Source organism: Cydia pomonella, chromosome 21, assembly GCF_033807575.1.
Source record: "Cydia pomonella isolate Wapato2018A chromosome 21, ilCydPomo1, whole genome shotgun sequence".
Classification (NCBI taxonomy): domain Eukaryota; kingdom Metazoa; phylum Arthropoda; class Insecta; order Lepidoptera; family Tortricidae; genus Cydia; species Cydia pomonella.
The window spans coordinates 5362925-5381905 of record NC_084723.1 but is presented as its reverse complement, the minus strand read 5'-3'; the positions used below and the strand labels follow the sequence as shown (position 1 = coordinate 5381905).

The 18981-nt window shown below is 35.9% G+C and overlaps 2 protein-coding genes across 2 annotated transcripts in view; both read right to left on the bottom strand.

Moving 5' to 3' along the window:
* The window catches only part of LOC133529575 (ubiquitin-like domain-containing CTD phosphatase 1), a 275695-nt gene that overhangs the window by 16979 nt on the left and 239735 nt on the right, over positions 1-18981 (bottom strand). The window lies entirely within an intron of this gene.
* LOC133529664 (uncharacterized) overlaps positions 1240-18981 on the bottom strand; it is a 149140-nt gene continuing 131398 nt past the window's right edge. The window contains exons 4-6 of the mRNA XM_061867433.1: positions 17454-18396; positions 17281-17282; positions 1240-3468 (exon numbers count right to left, since the gene is read on the bottom strand). Coding sequence (XP_061723417.1) covers positions 2436-3468; positions 17281-17282; positions 17454-18396 — 1978 coding nt within the window. The 3' untranslated portion in view covers positions 1240-2435. The remainder of the gene's footprint in view (positions 3469-17280; positions 17283-17453; positions 18397-18981) is intronic.

Genomic DNA, 18981 nt, shown 5'->3' with positions numbered 1-18981 from the left:
TAAGGATCTGTATTTTACAGTGCGGACGTGCACGTCCGGTGTGCACAGGCCTTTATTGTCTGTCATCGTGGCTTTCGTTTTGTAAAAAGTACTTGTGCAAGCGCGAGTATTATGTCACTACTTGTGAGTTCCTATATCTACTATACTTTCTATGTTATGGCTCCTCTACATGATGGCCCAGCGTAGGCCAGTCCTAGGGACGCATTTATGCGTTAGAGGGAGCAAGTGATATTGCTATCTCATTTCACCGCATAGCTGCGTCCCTTGGACTGGCCTACGCTGGGCCATCGTGTAGAGGAGCCCTTAATGTCACAGCTGTTGGATCTCCAAATAAATAAAATAAAATGAAAAATAAATTAAGGCGTTTTATGATGTGACATACATGGCAATTAATTAATTAGCGCTGGTGGCCTAGCGGTAAGAGCGTGCGAATTGCAATCCGGAGGTCGCGGGTTCAAACCCCGGCTCGTACCAATGAGTTTTTCGGAACTTATGTACGAAATATCATTTGATATTTACCAGTCGCTTTTCGGTGAAGGAAAACATCGTGAGGAAACCGGACTAATCCCAACAAGGCCTAGTTTACCCTCTGGGTTGGAAGGTCAGATGGCAGTCGCTTTCGAAAAAACTAGTGCCTACGCCAAATCTTGGGATTAGTTGTCAAGCGGACCCCATGAGCCGTGGCAAAATGCCGGGACAACGCGAGGAAGAAGACATACATGGCAATTAATAAAAAAATATGGATACGTAATTTTCATGTCAACTTAACCATTTTAACGCTGTTTGACATATTCTATAATGTCATGCAACTAGCAAGTTAGGAAATATAAACCCTACTGTGAAATCATAAAGCTTATAAGCTTTCTTGGCTGAAGGTATGACAACTTGTGTCATCTTCGAGCGTTTTTGGTATGGAAGGTAGAGTTAAGGAACGCAATCTCCATAGGCAGAACTTATGCAAAAGTGTCCAGTGGTCAGCTATAAATAATAGTTCCAAATCTCTCCAGAGAGTAGCGCTACAGTAACTAAGAACCTAGGCGTTATTGAGGGAGAGAAGTGCGCTGTCTATGATTTGATTTTTTTTTCAAGTATTCTAGGTATTGTAGCGCCACCTATTTAAGGTTTTTTGATGACACTTTTTGGTATTTGGAGATTCCATTCCTTATCTCCACCTTCCGTAGTTTTTGGCCACAACAAAGACATAGGTATTTACCGGTGTATTGAAATGAAACACTCGTATTGGTATAAACAATATGTTTAATATACCATCACATGAAATAGGCAGTGTCATTCATATAACATGGAATTGATATTCATATATATCTGGTAACTATATTATATTTTGAAGTATATATTTACGTTTAAAGATCTTTTGAAACGCACATTTAAAGTGTACAGCAGTGTAACAGCAAATATTAAATTTTACAACATATTTTTGGTAAGATATGCTAAACTTTTATTCAAACTAACTTTTGTATATGAATGATAAAAAGTTTGTTTTTAAACTAAGATGATTGCTATAATAATTATAATAAATTAAAATTATACAATGAAATAATATTTTGATACACGTCAAATGATTGTCCCTGTGAGTTTATCACTTCCTTCAAGTCTCTATTGGTTGAGCTTAATTTAAAAAAATAACTTAATGTGTTAAACTTCCAAAATGTGTACAAACATAGACAGCTACGCAATATAAAAATTTCAGTCATAGGAACCATCCTTCGACATGAGAGGTATAGTATGCTAAGCAAGAAAAATATTTTTATTAAGAATACGGTTCCGTTTATTGCAAAATATTTCTATCTGCTTAACTTTTACAATCGCAACAACTCATAAACATATATCTGAAAAAGCTTTTCAAGCCAAAACTGTAATAAAATACATACATTTTAATTTGTCTATAAGTCTGTATAAATGCATTTTTTTACTTGGCACAACGCCAACGCACCATACTCTACTAGTACGAATAGTCTTTCTATTCTAGAAGATCCTATTTGCTTACAAAATTACTTGTACATAAGCCCTTCTAAAATAACGAGACGTCAACTTAATTTGCTTGACCACAACTTTTAGGAAACACATGTGTCATTAATTCTAATGGAAAACAGAAAATACTAAGTTTAAGAATTTAGTCATAATTATTAGATGATACAATATCTTTAGTACTATAATATAAACAGTTATGTTATACCACTCGCTAACAACTCGTTTCATAGGCCTAGTATAGTATTCTTCCACCTTAAACCCGTTAGATTCTCCTACATTTCATACCCTGGCCTTGGTAAAAAAATTCTCGTTGATTCGACTTTTGCGAATATGTACTTTCAAAGTATACCTGTAAAAACCTCTCAGTAATCCGTATTTGAAAATTAAATTATCAATACATTACTAAAAGTTGTGATCTAGACTTTATACAAAAATTAATTCTATTCTTACACAAAACTTTCTTTACTTTTAAAGTCGTATACAAATATATTTTTGTTCTCCCTATCTTGGACCGGTACACAGACAAACCTATTCTTGCCTTCACTCTTCTCTGTTACATCTAGAGTTATAGAATACACGTTATTTGTCTTTACATCTAGATTTAATATTTGTATCTGTTTATTGTTCTCACTGGCAGTGTTTTCGTCTTGGCAGTTATGTTCATGTACTTCTACTTCTATTTTATTATCGTTAAGTTCATTCATGGCAGATATAAACTGCATGCTATTGCGTCTTGTATTCACGACATTGACAATTTCTCCTACTTTTAACTGTTGGACATTAGGTTCTGGTTCTCGTTTCTTCTTACTGTCTTTAATGACATTCTTTTGCGAGCTTGTTCTATTACTATATCTTCTCCAGAAAGAATCAGAATTGTGTTGACTGCTTGAGAATCCAGTTGAAGTAGTCGTATTAAATGTATCCCTCCTTTGCACATTCTGTCTCAAGCTCCTCCCACAATTCATCAACTTATTTATTCTCAACAGCTTGACGAATCCCTCTCTAAACTTCGACGACATCAAATTGTACAATATCGGGTTTATTGCGGAATTCAAATACAGCATTACTCTACAAAAATACAAAAGTATATAATACCCATCTATACCTAACGACATTATTGTCTCGGGTGGAAATACTATGATCCACAGTGTAAGTGCCTTGAAAGGCAGTAAACAAAGGAAGAAGGATAAGACAACAGTTCCCAGCATTAAGATGACTTGTTTCCTATATCTTAGAACGTTGTTTGTGTTGTTGTTGTTTTTGGAGTTCTGTGCGATGATGACGGGATTCTCCATGAGGTTTTTGGCGATGACGCTGTAGAGGACGAGCAGGACTCCGAGGGGAACTATGAAGAAGACGGCAATTGTGAGGATGAAGAAGAGGGCCGACCAGAAGGTGTCGGCCTGGGTGAGGCACACGGGGTGCTCCGAGCCATCTTCGTAGACTTCATAGGTGAAGGTAGCTACGCCGAGAATGGGGCTGTGAACATATAGTATCGATTTAATTATTCACTTTATGCTTGCGGGTTTCATGTTTATTAATCAGGGAATTCCTTATTAGTTGATTTTGATTACATAATTTCACAAATTCCCTCAGGTAATTAAATTTCTGGCAAATTATGTTGTGCTGATAGAATCATAATCAGATAAGCTCGTATGAGGCAAATAAACCAAGCTTTTGATTCGTGTCTACCGTCAAAAATATAATTAATTAAATAAATAACACAACTTATGGAGAAATCACCTTTAATTCTTTCCAAAAAATCACTAAGTATGACAATATTTTTAATTTTAGCAAAATTGTCTCTAATTAGCTACTTTATGTACATAATTAAGTCTGGCTATCGTAACATCTGCAAAAACAAAATTATGTTAATTTTTCAGGTTTCTCAGTAAAACAAAATCCAACTTGGATTAGCACTTAAGACAGTTACACCTTTTTGAAACTGAGGTATTTAGTATTTCATCTCGACACAAAGAGGCCTTGGAGTCCCAAAATTACATTTCTTCGGAATTATTTTTGTTCTCGGGGGACTGTAGATATTACATACGTGTAGGCAAATTTATTTTGTTGCTTCAAGTACCTTGTTTAGATGTAAGTAATTTATGGTTCGATAAGATTAATATTTTATGTGAGAAAATATTGAGGGGATGAAAAAAAAACCTGAATTATCTCAATAGCGTATTCTCTATTGAATTTAGAAATTTGATATTGTTATTGGAAATATTACCATGTTGGTCTGTATTGGAGACAGGTTAAATGAATGAAAGAAGTTATTAGTAAACGCGTTTCTGGCCTGAATTAGATATAAATCGTTCATCTTTATCTGTAATTTTGGCTTATGTATTTGTGAGAAAGGGATAAACATATTTTAACTAAATTAGGCCCGTAATTTTTTATGAATAAGGGGGTTATTAATAAGTATCTCTCCGTACCAGAGGTAACTCAAGCATATGACGGCCTTGTAGCCTAGTCAGTTGTGACCCTGCCTACGAAGCAGGAAGTCCCGGGTTCGAATTCCGGTAACGGCATTTATTTGTGTTTATCACGAATTTGTTCCGATAAATAAAATAAATAAATACTATAGGGACGCTCTTACACAAATTGACTAAGTCCCACACAGTCTTTATGCTTGTGTTGTGCCACTCAGACAACGATATATATATATAATATACAAATACTTAAATATATAGAAAACACCCATGACTATGAATAAATATCTGTGCTCATGACACAAATAAATGCCCTTACCGGGATTCGAACCCAGGACCATCGGCTTCATAGGCTTCCTATGTAATAATAAATATGTATTTATATATATAAGTGTGTATCGTCGCCTAGTATGCATGGTATTAACATTATTCGTTTGAGGTTAGATCGATGCGTCTAAAACTGACCCCAGACATTTATTCATTTATTTTGTATATTTTACTTGTCGCATCAGATGCCACGAAATAAGTTCGTCGCTTGTCATCTCTTTGTTTTCGTAACATATATGCATATGTATAAATATCGATGAGATGTATATAGGCTAGATTATTATTTTTATTATTATATTATGTATATCGAGAAGTTACCTGTTGATAAGTAAAGAATATTGCAAGAAAACGCGATGGAAAACCATAAAAAAATCTAGGTATTTTAAGCAATAATATGAAATGCAAAGAAAAGTAAGTTAAAGGTACTTTTTGTGGGAAAACGTCCTAAAGCTTATAATAAAAAAAAAGTATACCGTCCTACTCCCATACATTGCATCGGAATCCAGTTAAGTGGCAGCCGCCATTGTCCCTCGTGATAATTTACTGATATGATAACGTCCATTGTTCCAACGCGGTAAATCGCCCCCTTAAGATTAGTGGAAGCGTAAATTGCGACCGAAGCCGAATACGTAGCTTGTGTCAGAGATGAGTAAATAATTAAAACTATCCATTCCCATGCCAAGTTTTTTCTTGTCTGTGGTAGACCCGTCATCACGCTCTTGACCGAAACACTTTTTTATAAGTTTTTTTTTAACTTGCCCTCTGTTAGTAATTAGTATGTAGGTTAGTTAGTGTGGGTAAAATCTGGGAAAGCTAAATTTGACCCACTTACTGATTTCCGATTGAGAGGATGATAATGCAATATTATGATGACATGGAGCTGATTTGGTGATGGAGACATATAGGTGACCATGGGAACTCTGCGATAAAACAACGCAAACAGTACAGTCACCGATAAAAGCTTGTACCAAAAATGTGATGTTTGCCAAAAACTTATTTACAAGCTTTTATTTAACTTGCAATGTTATTGTTTGGGTCAAATCTTGCAAGCTAGATTAGACATATTACCCATTAGTTTTTAAATTATTTCTTTCATAATATTAAATTACTATATAAATATTTTTAAGCTAATCTATATGTTTATTATTGCCATCAAAAATTATAATACAGATAAAAAAGAGCGTATAAAAGTTTTGTATGTAGTTAAAACGTTTACTCGCCCTATTTTATTACAATATCTAGCAATAATCAGTTCAACTGGACATAGATATATGTTACTTAAACGTTCATGCCAAGTTTCATACTATTTCAACTTGATGTTTTAAATTGAGAGCGCAACTTCGATTGTACGGGAGCGGCTTTTAGGTGGAGAGTTCGTGAGAGTCTTAACCCCTTAACGCATGTCATAAAAATATTTTGTTTAAATTAAAACTTTAATAGTCGTCAATAGAGTCTACGTATGACTCTACATATGACTACTGCAATATATGGTCGCATATGCGGTAAAGGTTTAAATGCAAATTGCCATATAAAATATGGTACTTGGGACCATGCATTTTTTACGCGATCTACAACAATAGGTAATGAGAAAACTTTTTGTTAGATCAGTTCTTATTTCTTGCTTGTCTTTATAAGTTAACAATGGATCCAGTAAGAACGTATCGTCAACGTAAGAACAACGTATTAAATACTGAAAAATTATACAAATTCTAGTCTATATGTATTGCAATAAGGTTGAAAACAGAATGAACTTCTTCTGGATTTAAGACAAATGGATTGAGAGATTTGAGAGTTAGTTGTATTTGTTTAAGGAATTTACATATCTGACACTTTATTGCGGCTTCTGTAGAATGGTATTTAGTTCAAATGTTACAGGGCAGCGTAAACGGCTCAATTAAAATTATGTTAATTTCAGAAATTTGGTTGTTGTTACAGATAAACTTCTCTGCATCAAAAGTATCTACAATTCTCTGATAGTTTAACAAAAATATTCATCCCTGTATGTAGAACCGGGTTATTAAGAGAAAAGTTAAATGAAAGTCATATTTTTAGAAAAATCTACGAAATTTTGTAGGCCATATTTAAGTAACTTAATTAAGAAAGCATTTATACTACTCGGTTTTACCCCGTCCGGTTTTGAACCAAACGCACCAAAGATAAACTAATAAACCTGCTAGCCCAAAAAGCAAGATGCAATAACAAACAACTTAATGTTTGTTCATCTTTATTATTCTTAATCACATCAAAAATATAAATTGTCCTACCTCAACTTCCGACAGAATAGTAAGTTGATGAATTCCATAGAACTATTATAATATCAGGCACCGCTAAAAACTTTTTTTTTCATTTCCATATTTATATAGTACATGCAACGCAACGCAGTTTTACTACATGCAACGCGACGCAGCGCGTGAGAGTAAATCTCGACTTTTAGGTACATCTACTTGCCATATATACGCGGCTAGCAACGTTCCATGTTAATCTTGTTTTAAAGTTTTTTAATATATTCTTTTTGTTTTTCCCTCAAAACTCGTATTATTTCATCAGGTTATGGGCCGCCCCATGCCTACATAGAATAACAATTGAAAGTCAAAGTGTTTTTAAAGTGAAATAGTTAAAGTAAAATTTCAAGTCATTCTAACCTAAAACGGGCACCAAGTAGGATTCTTTTTCAGTTTAATATCAAGTGTAATACATTATAATGACGTCTAATAATGGATTATTGAGCATTGAAAAATTGTCTGGAAGAGAAAATTACGCCACTTGGAGTTTTGCAGTAAAAGCCTATTTGCAGTTGGAAGATTTATGGGAATGCATCGAACCAGAATCCGGCAAGTCAGTCGACGCTAAAAAGGATATTAAAGCTAAGTCAAAACTTATTTTACTTATTGACCCCATAATATATGTGCATGTTAGAGAGGCACAAACATCCAAAGAGGTGTGGGAAAACTTAATGCGAGCGTTTGAGGACTCGGGCTTGACTCGGAAAGTGGGCTTGCTAAAAGATTTAATAAATACTACGCTAGAAACAAGTGCAAGTATAGAAGATTACGTAAATAAAATAATGTCATCTGCACATCGTTTAAGAAATATTGGATTTAAAGTAGACGATGAATGGCTGGGAACGTTAATGCTAGCGGGATTGCCAGACGTATATAAACCCATGATTATGGCTATTGAGAGTTCCGGAGTAAAAATCTGTGCCGATTCCATTAAAACAAAATTGTTACAGGAAGTAAAAACTGTGGAAACAACTGCATTTTACTCAAACTCCAGAAGGCAAGACAATAAAAAGTCTGATAAAGGGCAAGGGCAAAGTAAATCAAAAGGACCAAGATGTTTTTTTTGCAACAAATATGGACATTTAAGCAAAAACTGTTGGCATAAGAAAAATAAATTAGATAATAAAGATAATGGTTTTATTGCAGCTTTTTCAGCCACCAGTGCCACCACACATAATGACTCGCTGAACTGGTACGTAGATTCGGGCGCGTCGAGGCACATGACGTTACACAGAGAATGGCTTGAGGACGAAAGGGCACCACCTGTAACAAGCATCAGAATTGCTGACAATAACATACTCAAAGTACAGAGTTGCGGAGATGTAACAATCAAAGTACCTGACACACAAGGAAACATAAGTAAAATACAGGTAAGAAATGTCCTCTATGTACCTGATATAGGCACTAATCTTATATCTGTCAGTAAGACGATTAAAAGTGGCTGTAAAATTGAATTTGATGAAATTGGCTGCCAAATAATCAATAAACAAACTGGTTTAAAAGTAGCAGATGCCATTGAGATTAATGATATGTATAAGTTAAATACAATAAAAGAAAAAGTTCATGCCATGCCTGCCGCGGTTGCTGATGATGACAATTTTGTTTGGCATCAAAGAATGGGTCACTTAAACTTCAAAGATATGGAAAAAGTTCCAAATTGTACTACCGGTGTAAAATTGTCTCCGTGTAAAGAAAATATAACATGTATAAGTTGTATTGAAGGAAAGCAGACTAGACAGCCATTTCCAGGTGAAGGCTCCCGAGCAACTGAGTTGCTAGAAGTCATCCACTCCGATGTATGTGGACCGATGCAAACTGCATCACTTGGAGGTGCCAGGTATTTTGTCACTTTCATAGACGATTTTTCACGTAAAGTATATGTATTTACCATGAAGAGTAAAGCTGAAGTTTTTGATAAATTTGTTGAATATAAAGCAAGAGTTGAAAATGAACTTAATAAGAAAATTAAAACTCTAAGGACAGATAATGGCAAAGAATACGTAAATAAATTTTTTGACAATTATCTCAAGAAATTTGGCATATTGCACCAAACTACAAATCCATATACGCCGGAACAAAATGGATTATGCGAAAGGATGAATAGAACTCTTGTTGAAAGATCTAAATGTATGGTACTAAATGCTCAATTACAGAACAACTTCTGGGGCGAAGCAGTGGTCACGGCAGCGCACATTATAAATCGTTCGCCGACGAGAGCCCTTTCCTACGTCACTCCAGAAGAGGTTTGGACAGGCAAGAAACCAGATTTAAGCTACATGAAGATCTTTGGGTGCAAAGCGATGGTTCACATACCTAAAGAACGCCGCCAAAAGCTGGATCCAAAATCCCGTTAGTTGATTTTTGTCGGTTATAGTGACTCCGTAAAGGGCTACCGTTTCATAGACCCTAAAAATAAGCAAACTATAACAAGTAGAGATGTAGTATTTCTCGAAGCCACTGTAAAAAGAAATATAATTAATAATGAGTCTGCTCCTGAAAAAGAAAAAGTAACTAGTAATGAAAGGAAAGATAGTACACATGAAGGAAATATACATGATGATACATCTGCACCTGAAAAAGAAAAAAAAAATAGTGATCAAAGAAATGATGTTACACAGGAAATGAGTAAGAAAAAATTGTCTCATAAAAGGGAAGAATTAAACTTACCAAAGCCTAAAACAGTTTACTTACCTTTACCTGAAGAGAGAGAAGAGGATGATGATAATAATAGCGTTGGAACTGATGAACTGAATAGTACATTTATAAATATTGATTCGTCATCGTCACCTACATCAGTTTATTCAGATCCTAATGATGAGTCTTATATTCCTGAAGAGAGTATTGAAATTCCACAATTAGATAGGAATCTTCATGATGCATCCTTTATGTGCATGAACAGTGAATCTGCAATGAGTATTTTAGATAAGGATCCGCAAAGTCTTTCTGAAGCGCTACAGAGTAATAAGGCAGAACAATGGATACATGCTATGAAAGAAGAGCATAAATCACTGCTTGATAATAATACTTGGACATTAGTTGATTTGCCTAAAAATAAAAAAGTAATCCCCTGCAAGTGGGTTTATAAAACCAAAACAGATGAGAAGGGAAATGTATCAAGATTGAAGGCACGATTGGTTGTAAAGGGCTATCAACAGAAAAAGGGCATAGATTATCATGAGATTTATGCACCTGTGGTACGTTACACTTCTATAAGATACGTAATTGGTTTGGCTGTAAAGTATAATTTAAAAATTCATCAAATGGATGCAGTTACTGCATTTTTGCAAGGAGATATTGAAGAAAACATTTACATGTCTCAGCCACCATACTTTGAAGAAGGCGACAAAGTCTGCTTACTCAAAAAATCCATTTATGGTCTTAAACAGGCCAGCAGACAATGGAACAAAAAGCTCAATGCAGCTTTATTAGAAATAGGAATGTCACGATCCAGAGTAGATCCTTGCATATATCATCGTATAGTCAATGAAAAAGATATATTGATTCTGACAGTTTATGTGGATGATTTACTATGTTTTTATAACAACGAAAAATCTGTCAAGATGATAAAGAAGAAACTGAGTACAAAGTTTCATATGAAGGATTTGGGTGAAGCTAAATGTTGTATTGGTTTTAGAATTACTCAAGAAAAATCATTGAATGAAATGTCTCTGGATCAAACTATGTATATAGAGAAGGTACTTACTCGTTTCAATATGAGTGACTGCAAACCAGTGCATACGCCGTGTGAAGCTAATCTGCAACTGAAAAAGGCTGAAAATGATGACGATGTCTTAAAAGATATCCCATACCAAGAGCTGATAGGGTGTCTCTTATACTTGTCGCAAGGTACCAGACCTGATATAGCCTACATTGTAAATCAATTAAGCCGATTTAACAATAAACCTACAGCACAGCACTGGATGGCAGCAAAAAGAGTTTTAAGATATCTGCGAGGTACACAAAATTTAAAACTTACCTTCAAGAAAAATAATGCCAATATAGTAGGCTACTGCGACGCAGATTGGGCGTCAGATACTGAAGACAGAAGATCCTGTTCTGGATATGTCTTCACTTTTCAGGGTGCCGCCATTAGTTGGTGCTCTAAAAGGCAACCTACAATAGCTCTCTCGAGCACTGAGGCGGAGTATATGTCACTAGCTACAGCAACACAAGAAGCCATCTGGCTCAAACAATTGGAAGAAGTTTTTTGGCCCACCATGTCAGGTATACCAATTGTCATGTTTTGCGATAATCAGAGTGCTATTAGCATTTCAGGTGATGACATCTACCACGCCAGAAGCAAGCACATCGATATACGCTACCATTTTGTGAGGGAGCGTATTACCAACAAACAAATCTCCGTTCGCTACAAAAGCACTCAAGATATGTTGGCCGATGTACTGACAAAAGGGTTGCACCGGCCGAAGCATCAGACATTCTCAATGGCAATGGGTTTGTGCCCAGAGGAGGGTGTTGGAAATAGGCCACAAACATAAGCGCCTGCAGTTTTACTACATGCAACGCGACGCAGCGCGTGAGAGTAAATCTCGACTTTTAGGTACATCTACTTGCCATATATACGCGGCTAGCAACGTTCCATGTTAATCTTGTTTTAAAGTTTTTTAATATATTCTTTTTGTTTTTCCCTCAAAACTCGTATTATTTCATCAGTATTGTGCAATGTTTTGTGTATGGAAATCGACCCACCTTAAAGGTCATCCTTGAATAAATATAAAATTTTGATAGTGATTTATTTATTTTTATCTTAAATTAAACTTTGGTTATCAGCCTTTAAAACCAGCATCAGTAATTGTTAGTAACTAATCAACAAGTATCCATTCTGTTTGCAATTGCCCCTTTTCTCGTGGGATAAATACGGACAACAGCGTTGGTCTGGGGTATAAACATGCGACAGTGTCCCCTAGCTATTTATAAAGCTATTTAATAAGTATCTATTTAAGAAAACTCTCTGGGATGACACTCATATAGCGTGTATAACAATTACAAAGTTCTAAAAGACCACGCGAACGAAGTTTACAGGCACAAGAAGTTCAAAGTATATGTAACTTACATGAAAGCTTGCGAATATATTTGACGACACCTAGCTTGAAGCAGGTTCGCAGCCTCCCATCACGATGTATATCTGGGAAGGACATTTTCCTGAAGGCGGTCACGGAGGGGGGATAAGGGGCGCCGTATCACCCAAAACATAAACATCCGCAATTAACCGCTGTCCGGAATTAAAACACTCTCCTCTCTCTCTCTCTGTTTTAAAGTGTGCAATTAATTAATTGTGTTATTGTCATTCTAATGCGTTATTTAATCACACGCAGAAATTTCGCATGAAATTAAAGAGCCATCATTGTTATATTGCAGTGATTAGCTTCAGAGGAAGCTCATTGTTGGGTCGTAAATGCCGTAATACGGGGTTACGGCGTTGAGTGGGATCGTTAACTCAACATGTGACTTTTCCATTAAGGTGCAGTAGGTTCAGAAAACGGATTAAAACACTTCGGATCATAACGCTTTTTTGGATCACAATTAAATACGGCTGCCATCAATTTAATTAGCAATCTTGACGCCTTTCTCTAGGGTCTAGGGAGTTTTTGACATTCGCTTGATAGAAAAAAGTCCCGGACATCTAAGGTCGAAGGTCTAAAATGCACTTAAAAAAAAACCACAAAACAATTTTTTTTATTTTTTATTTATTTTATTTTTATCTTTTTTTTGTTTTGTTTTATTTATCTGTCCTGTAAGTTAGTTCATATTTTAGTATGACAAATGAAATGAAAATGGAAATGATTTATTTCATAAATACACATATGACAACAAGGTTGGGTCTTCCTAGTAGGTAAGAAATGCCTGTGTCAGGAAGTCCCACTCCTCCATAATAAACAGTGGTTGTTTGCAAGTTAGTAATATGTTAATTTTAACTTTGTATTTTAGTTCTAATCTTCATGTTTCAAAGCTTTGACGAGCAATGTTGCTTGAAATAAATGCAATATAATATAATTAATAAGACTTGCAAAACACATTTGAAATATTAAAATAAAATGAGCATGCTTGATCTCAACGATTGCTTTTTTATTTTTAAACACACACAAAAAATAAAACATAATATTCATCCCACGATGTAGTACGGGTAGTACCTATTAGCTATTTAAGTGTAATTGCACCTTCCGCTTCATAGTCATATCCGTCTGTATATTTATATATTATCTTTTCGAATTACCCGATTAGTTTTTAATCCCCGACGCAAAAAAAGGGGTTTTATATGTTTGATGCCAATGTCTGTCTGTCTGTGGCATCGTACCTCTCCAACGGTTGGACCGATTTCGATGCGTTCTTAGCTATGTCAGGGCTATAACCGCGAAAATCGAAGTTCGTCAGTTGCGGGCATTTTTCTCTGTCGCTCTAATTACGTCTTAGTGAGAGTAAAAGAGAAAGAAAGTTTGGCCTAGTGGGTAGTGACCCTGCCTACGAAGCCGATGGTCCCGGGTTCAAATCCTGGTAAGGGCATTTATTCGTGTGATGAGCATGGATATTTGTTCCTGAGTCATGGGTGCTTTCTATGTATTTAAGTATTTATAAATATTTATATATTATATATATCGTTGTCTAAGTACCCTCGACACTAGCCTTATTGAGCTTACTTTGGGACTTGGTCAATTTGTGTAATAATGTCCTATAATTTTTATTTATTTATTCTCTCATTATATATATTCATCGAACTCTGCGTATCATTTACTATAGAAATAGTGCTCTAGTCAAGTGCACTAAAGGCCTATTCTAGATTTAAGCTAGTTATAGTAATACCTCTCTATATATCCATTATGTATATTGTACATCACGATTTATTCACGAGTAGCGAAACTCACATGGAATTATCGTTATATTGCAGCAATTAGCTTCAGCGGTAGCTCATTGTTCGGTCGTAAATGCCGCACGGCGTTTAATGCTGCTAAGTGCGATCGTTAACGTGTGACTGTTGGCCCGATTCGAATTTTAAGAGAATACGGGAGCTGAGATTTAAATACTTTAGGTGAATATATCCGTCTAACTATCGTAAGTGGCTCCTTATACTAGTGCGATAAGAACGCCAGATTATGGGAATAATCCTGCGTAAAAATCCCAAAAAACGATGTTTCGTGCTCGACTGTTTCCTTTTCCAAAACTTAACCAAATGTAATGAAATTTTAATGAAATCAAACAAAAACATAAACGTTACTTTTGGCAACAGGAGTACTCATTTCTCCGTACTCGACCAATCCTCCGTGGTTTTTGAAGCTAGAGCAATTGTAAAAAATAGTTTTAAGCGTGGGAAAAAAATTTACAAGTAAAAGGTACCCAAATCTCCGGTTCCGAATTGAGTTATATTTATATATGTTATAGAGTACTCTAAAATAACGGACACGTATTATTTTTTAGCTGCCCAAACTCCACCTATTGGGAGAAATTTTCCTCCAAAGTATTAAAAAATAATCTAACTCCTGAAGAAAGTGATGCTCAAGCAACTTGCTATTAGTTAATGGCTGGTTTGAGTATATTATGTTTGAGAACAGGAAAAAATAATGAGCACGTGTTTTGTTATATCAGCTGAAACTCAAGTTTTCCTAAAAAACATCCATCTTTATGTGTATCTTTAGCGATAAGATATTATAAAACTTCGAACGTCGATTTTTTTAGGAAAAATTGTGTTTCAGCAGATATAACAAAACACGTGCTCATTATTTTTCCCTGTTCTCAAACATATACTCAAACCAGCCATTAACCAGCAAGTTGCTTGAGCATCACTTTCTATAGGAGTTAGAAGATTTAGTAATTTTTTAGTACTTTGGAGGACATTTTCTCCCAATAGGTTGAGCTTGGGCAGCTAAAAAAATACGTGTCTGTTATTTTAGTCTACTCTATAACATATAAATATAAATCAAATCGGAACCGGACAGTTGGGTACCTTTCGTTGTAAGTTATATTATAAAACACAAATTCAGATTTTTGGTGATGATTATAGCTATAAATTAATTAATGACGTAGATATACTTTATGGTCATACCTATTTTTACTTTACTGTTGTTACTTTTAAGTTCACTATTTGTAAAAAAAGTAACTTGCCATATTATGTAGTAAAAATATTACACATGGTTGCGTCGCCAGTTCCTTTTTCTTTGAACTTGGCTGGATACGCTACCGCGTGTCTAGATAACTTTAAAAAAAATAGAAAAAAAAAAATTTCAATAACTAATTAACATTGTAAATTAGCTAGTTACTTACAGATAAGTAGTAAAATTATATTATACGTTATTTAAATTTTTAGCACTGAATATAACTTTGTATGAAAGAGCGAATACTTCCTGACACAAGTATTTAACTTAAAAGAAGGATTCGGCACCTATGACTGTAAACATTTGTTAAAAATAAATAATTTTGAATTTTTAAATTCTTAATTTTTTTAATATAATAATAATAATAATACCGCAGGGCAGCTTGTGGTACCGCAGGGCAGCTTGTGGCGAGCTGTCGGGGAGTAACGACCCCACGGACCCGAGTACTCCCGAGAGTCGGTAAGGGTCTCCGTCTCCGGCGTGTCTTCGTCGGTTGGAGTGGACCCCAAGGGGACCCGCAGGACTCTCAGCTCTGGCTTGCCTTCATTGGCCGTCCAGAGAGGAGTCGTTAGAGCTAAATGCTACAGGGGTGGAAGTGAAAACTTGCATAAGACGCGAGTTGGCACAGTGACTGTTATCAGCCACTAAGTAGAAAGCGGCGTACACCTCTCGACACCCCTGAGCCGCTCACACCGGTGTTGCTCCTGGTCGTCTTCACGACGGCATTTTCAGGGGCCCATCTAGTGGGCGGCGAGTCACCGCCTGCCTCGATAACTAGTGAAAACATTGTTATGGCAGGTGTCCGGATGTCTTTGCAATAACCCAGTCTCATTGTCCTCCCAAACTTCAATCCATAGACCGTTATACTGTTCACTTTACTACAATAGTCCCAATGCCTGTTGCGACCGGTTCATGGGTGTCTATTGTTGCGCCCGTGAACGGGTTCCAGCAGGCGTTCTACATGACATTAAAGCTCTCCAAGAGGCCTCTACGTGTTGGATCTATATCCCCACGCAAGCCTATCAAAAGACCGGGATTTATAGGCCCGTGAAATCCAAGGAGATATAATAATAATAAAAACACTTTATTGTGCACTACAAAGAAAATACATGTTACAAATAAAAAAAAAAGTACATAAGTGAGTAGGTAACAACAGGCGGACCTATCGCTAAAAAGCGATCTCTTCCAGACAACCTTCAGATAGCGAGTGTTAATATACTTCATGCTAGCGATTTTTTAGCGCTCGATAACTACAAATGCAAGAAATGATACGAGAATTTCTTACAGCTACAGCTTTTGCTCTACAACGTTTAGAATAAATATTTATTAAGAGTGATATATTTTTTACATTTTTAAAAATTGTTAAGGAATCATTATCAGTCTGACAAAATTAAATGAATACGAGACCGGGCAAAGTAGCCACTAACTTAACTGCGCTAGTATTATACGAGTTTGCCCGCCGTTTTAAACATTAATTATTATTTTTAGACAGTATTAGACGCATTTGCTTTTACGCAATCATACTCGTAAATTACAGTTTATTGTTAATTATTTACGTTAAGCTGATATATAGGTACTTACCCTAATTCAAAATAAATTTTATAAAACGCTACAAAAGAAATCAAACAATGTTATTAGTTTCATAAAGTTTATAATTATACTCAAAAAAGGCTTTTAATTCATTCTGCTCCATATTTAATATTTTGTAACAAATACCTACATCTAATAATACTCTTACACACTCGTCGAAAACCAGACGGACCATAAACTTTAACAGAAGGCAGTTTCGGAAACATAGAATATGTTACCAGTTTTATTTAAATATCTGAACCCCTAGTGTAAATTTATTCGATAGCGAAACGTAACGTATGCGTTTGCGTTAAGTCTCATTTTGTATGCGATTTACAAACAGCACGCCAAGCGGGACGTTTTGGAAACTCGAAATCCCATACAAAATGAGACTTAACGCAAACGCGTACGTCACGTTTCGCTATCGAATAAATTTACACTGTACACATTTTGAACAATAATGATGTTACATATATTGACATCATTTTCTACATATGTCCCAAGTTCACGGTAGATTTCATTTTCAAATTTAAGCTACATTAATGGCTCTAACATTTCAGTAACTAAAGAGCTTGTTACACCTTCCTAAATTTAGTAACTGAAGAGAGAGATGCCCCATTACGTGAGACACGATGAAGATATTTCCATATACAATAATATCGAGGCACGACTAAGCTTTTTATTCAAAGTTAAGCCCATAAAGACCAAGCTACATCATATCACACGAAACTTTCAGGACAGTCGTAGTCGACACTCCTCGACTTCACCACGCAGTCAACTTTTATTTTATGCCTCAATATTTTGCTTTCACACTCTATGCTCTTAGCTTTCGCACTGTTTATTAGTACACTACGTCGTAACGAGCCCCGGCCGTCCAACTCGATGTCTGGCCGGTTAACACTAACATCGTCCATATCGGACCGATCCACCGTCGCCACCTCAACCATACTGCCCTCACTCCGCATCCTGTTTATCTTAGTCACCTTTGAACCACATACCGGCTCCGACTGCTGTCTAATAAATCTCTTATTCAATAACCTATCAAAGAAATTAGTTTTAACTTTAACCGTGTCAGTTTTGTCTAAACTTCCTCTATGGAACAACTTCTTCAAACTATTGGTCGTGCGCGTCAAACTGCTGCTGGTCGTTGACCCGTTCGTCCTGTTTTCCACGCTTTGATTTCTAACAGCTACTTTTTTATAACAGATGCACACTTTGCAGAAACCTATTCTAAATTTGGACGACATTAGATTGTACAATATAGGGTTTATAGCAGAGTTAATGTATAACATTATTCTAGAGAAATAAAGGATGCTGTACCACGTTTCTGGGTTCATACTCTCCGTCCATTCTGACGGGGTTACTATTATCCATAAAATAAGTATTCTATACGGCATTAAACAAATGAAAAAGCAAAGGACTACAGTCCCGAGCATCAAAATCACTTGTTTCCTAGCTCTAGCGTTGTAGGGATCGACAGTCTTGTTCATGACGACTTTGGAGGCCGCGGTGATGAGGTTCTTGGCGATGACACTGTAAAGGACGATCAGGATGATGAGGGGGAGGAAGTAAAGGAAGACGATGACCATGAGGAAGAAGCTGATCTGCCAGGGGGTGCGGGCCGGCGTGAGACAGCGCGAGTGCGCGCCTTCGTCGCCCCAGTCCTCCGTGTGCTCCGCGATGCCCAGGATGGGACTGAAACAGAAAATTTAACTAAAGACTTTCATAAGAAATTAAGGTCTAGGAGTTACTGAACATTTGAGTTTGATTAAACAGTTTTACATTCACAAATAAGCTTCTATTTTCTTAACTCAAATGGACATGATTCTCCTATAGACCTAGAAGCTTTGAAGGAAAGTGCTAACATAAGAATTTGCAGATGTCACCAATTGTCTAGTATTTTTTGACCTGCAAATTGCATACTAGCACCTTAAGACATTCTCACCAAGATAGAACCAAGCTTTAAGAAATAACCATGCCCCGTTGTAAATATTAGTTACTTGTGCATATATATTGCTGAAATGACAAAAACATGTGTTGTTTTACAATGAAAATAATAGAAATGTTTTAATGCCAGTGCTATCCCGGTAAGATTATGGTCACTTGACAGTTTCTACAGAGTGGCCAATTTGCAAATAAAGTACTTAAGTGCTATGTACAAAATTCTACAAAATTGTAATTAAATTAATAGGGAAATTATTCAGATTAAGAATTGCGTTTGAAATGACAAATACGTTAACTTGTTTGATGAAATGAAATAAAGTTAGCGAACTACTTCTC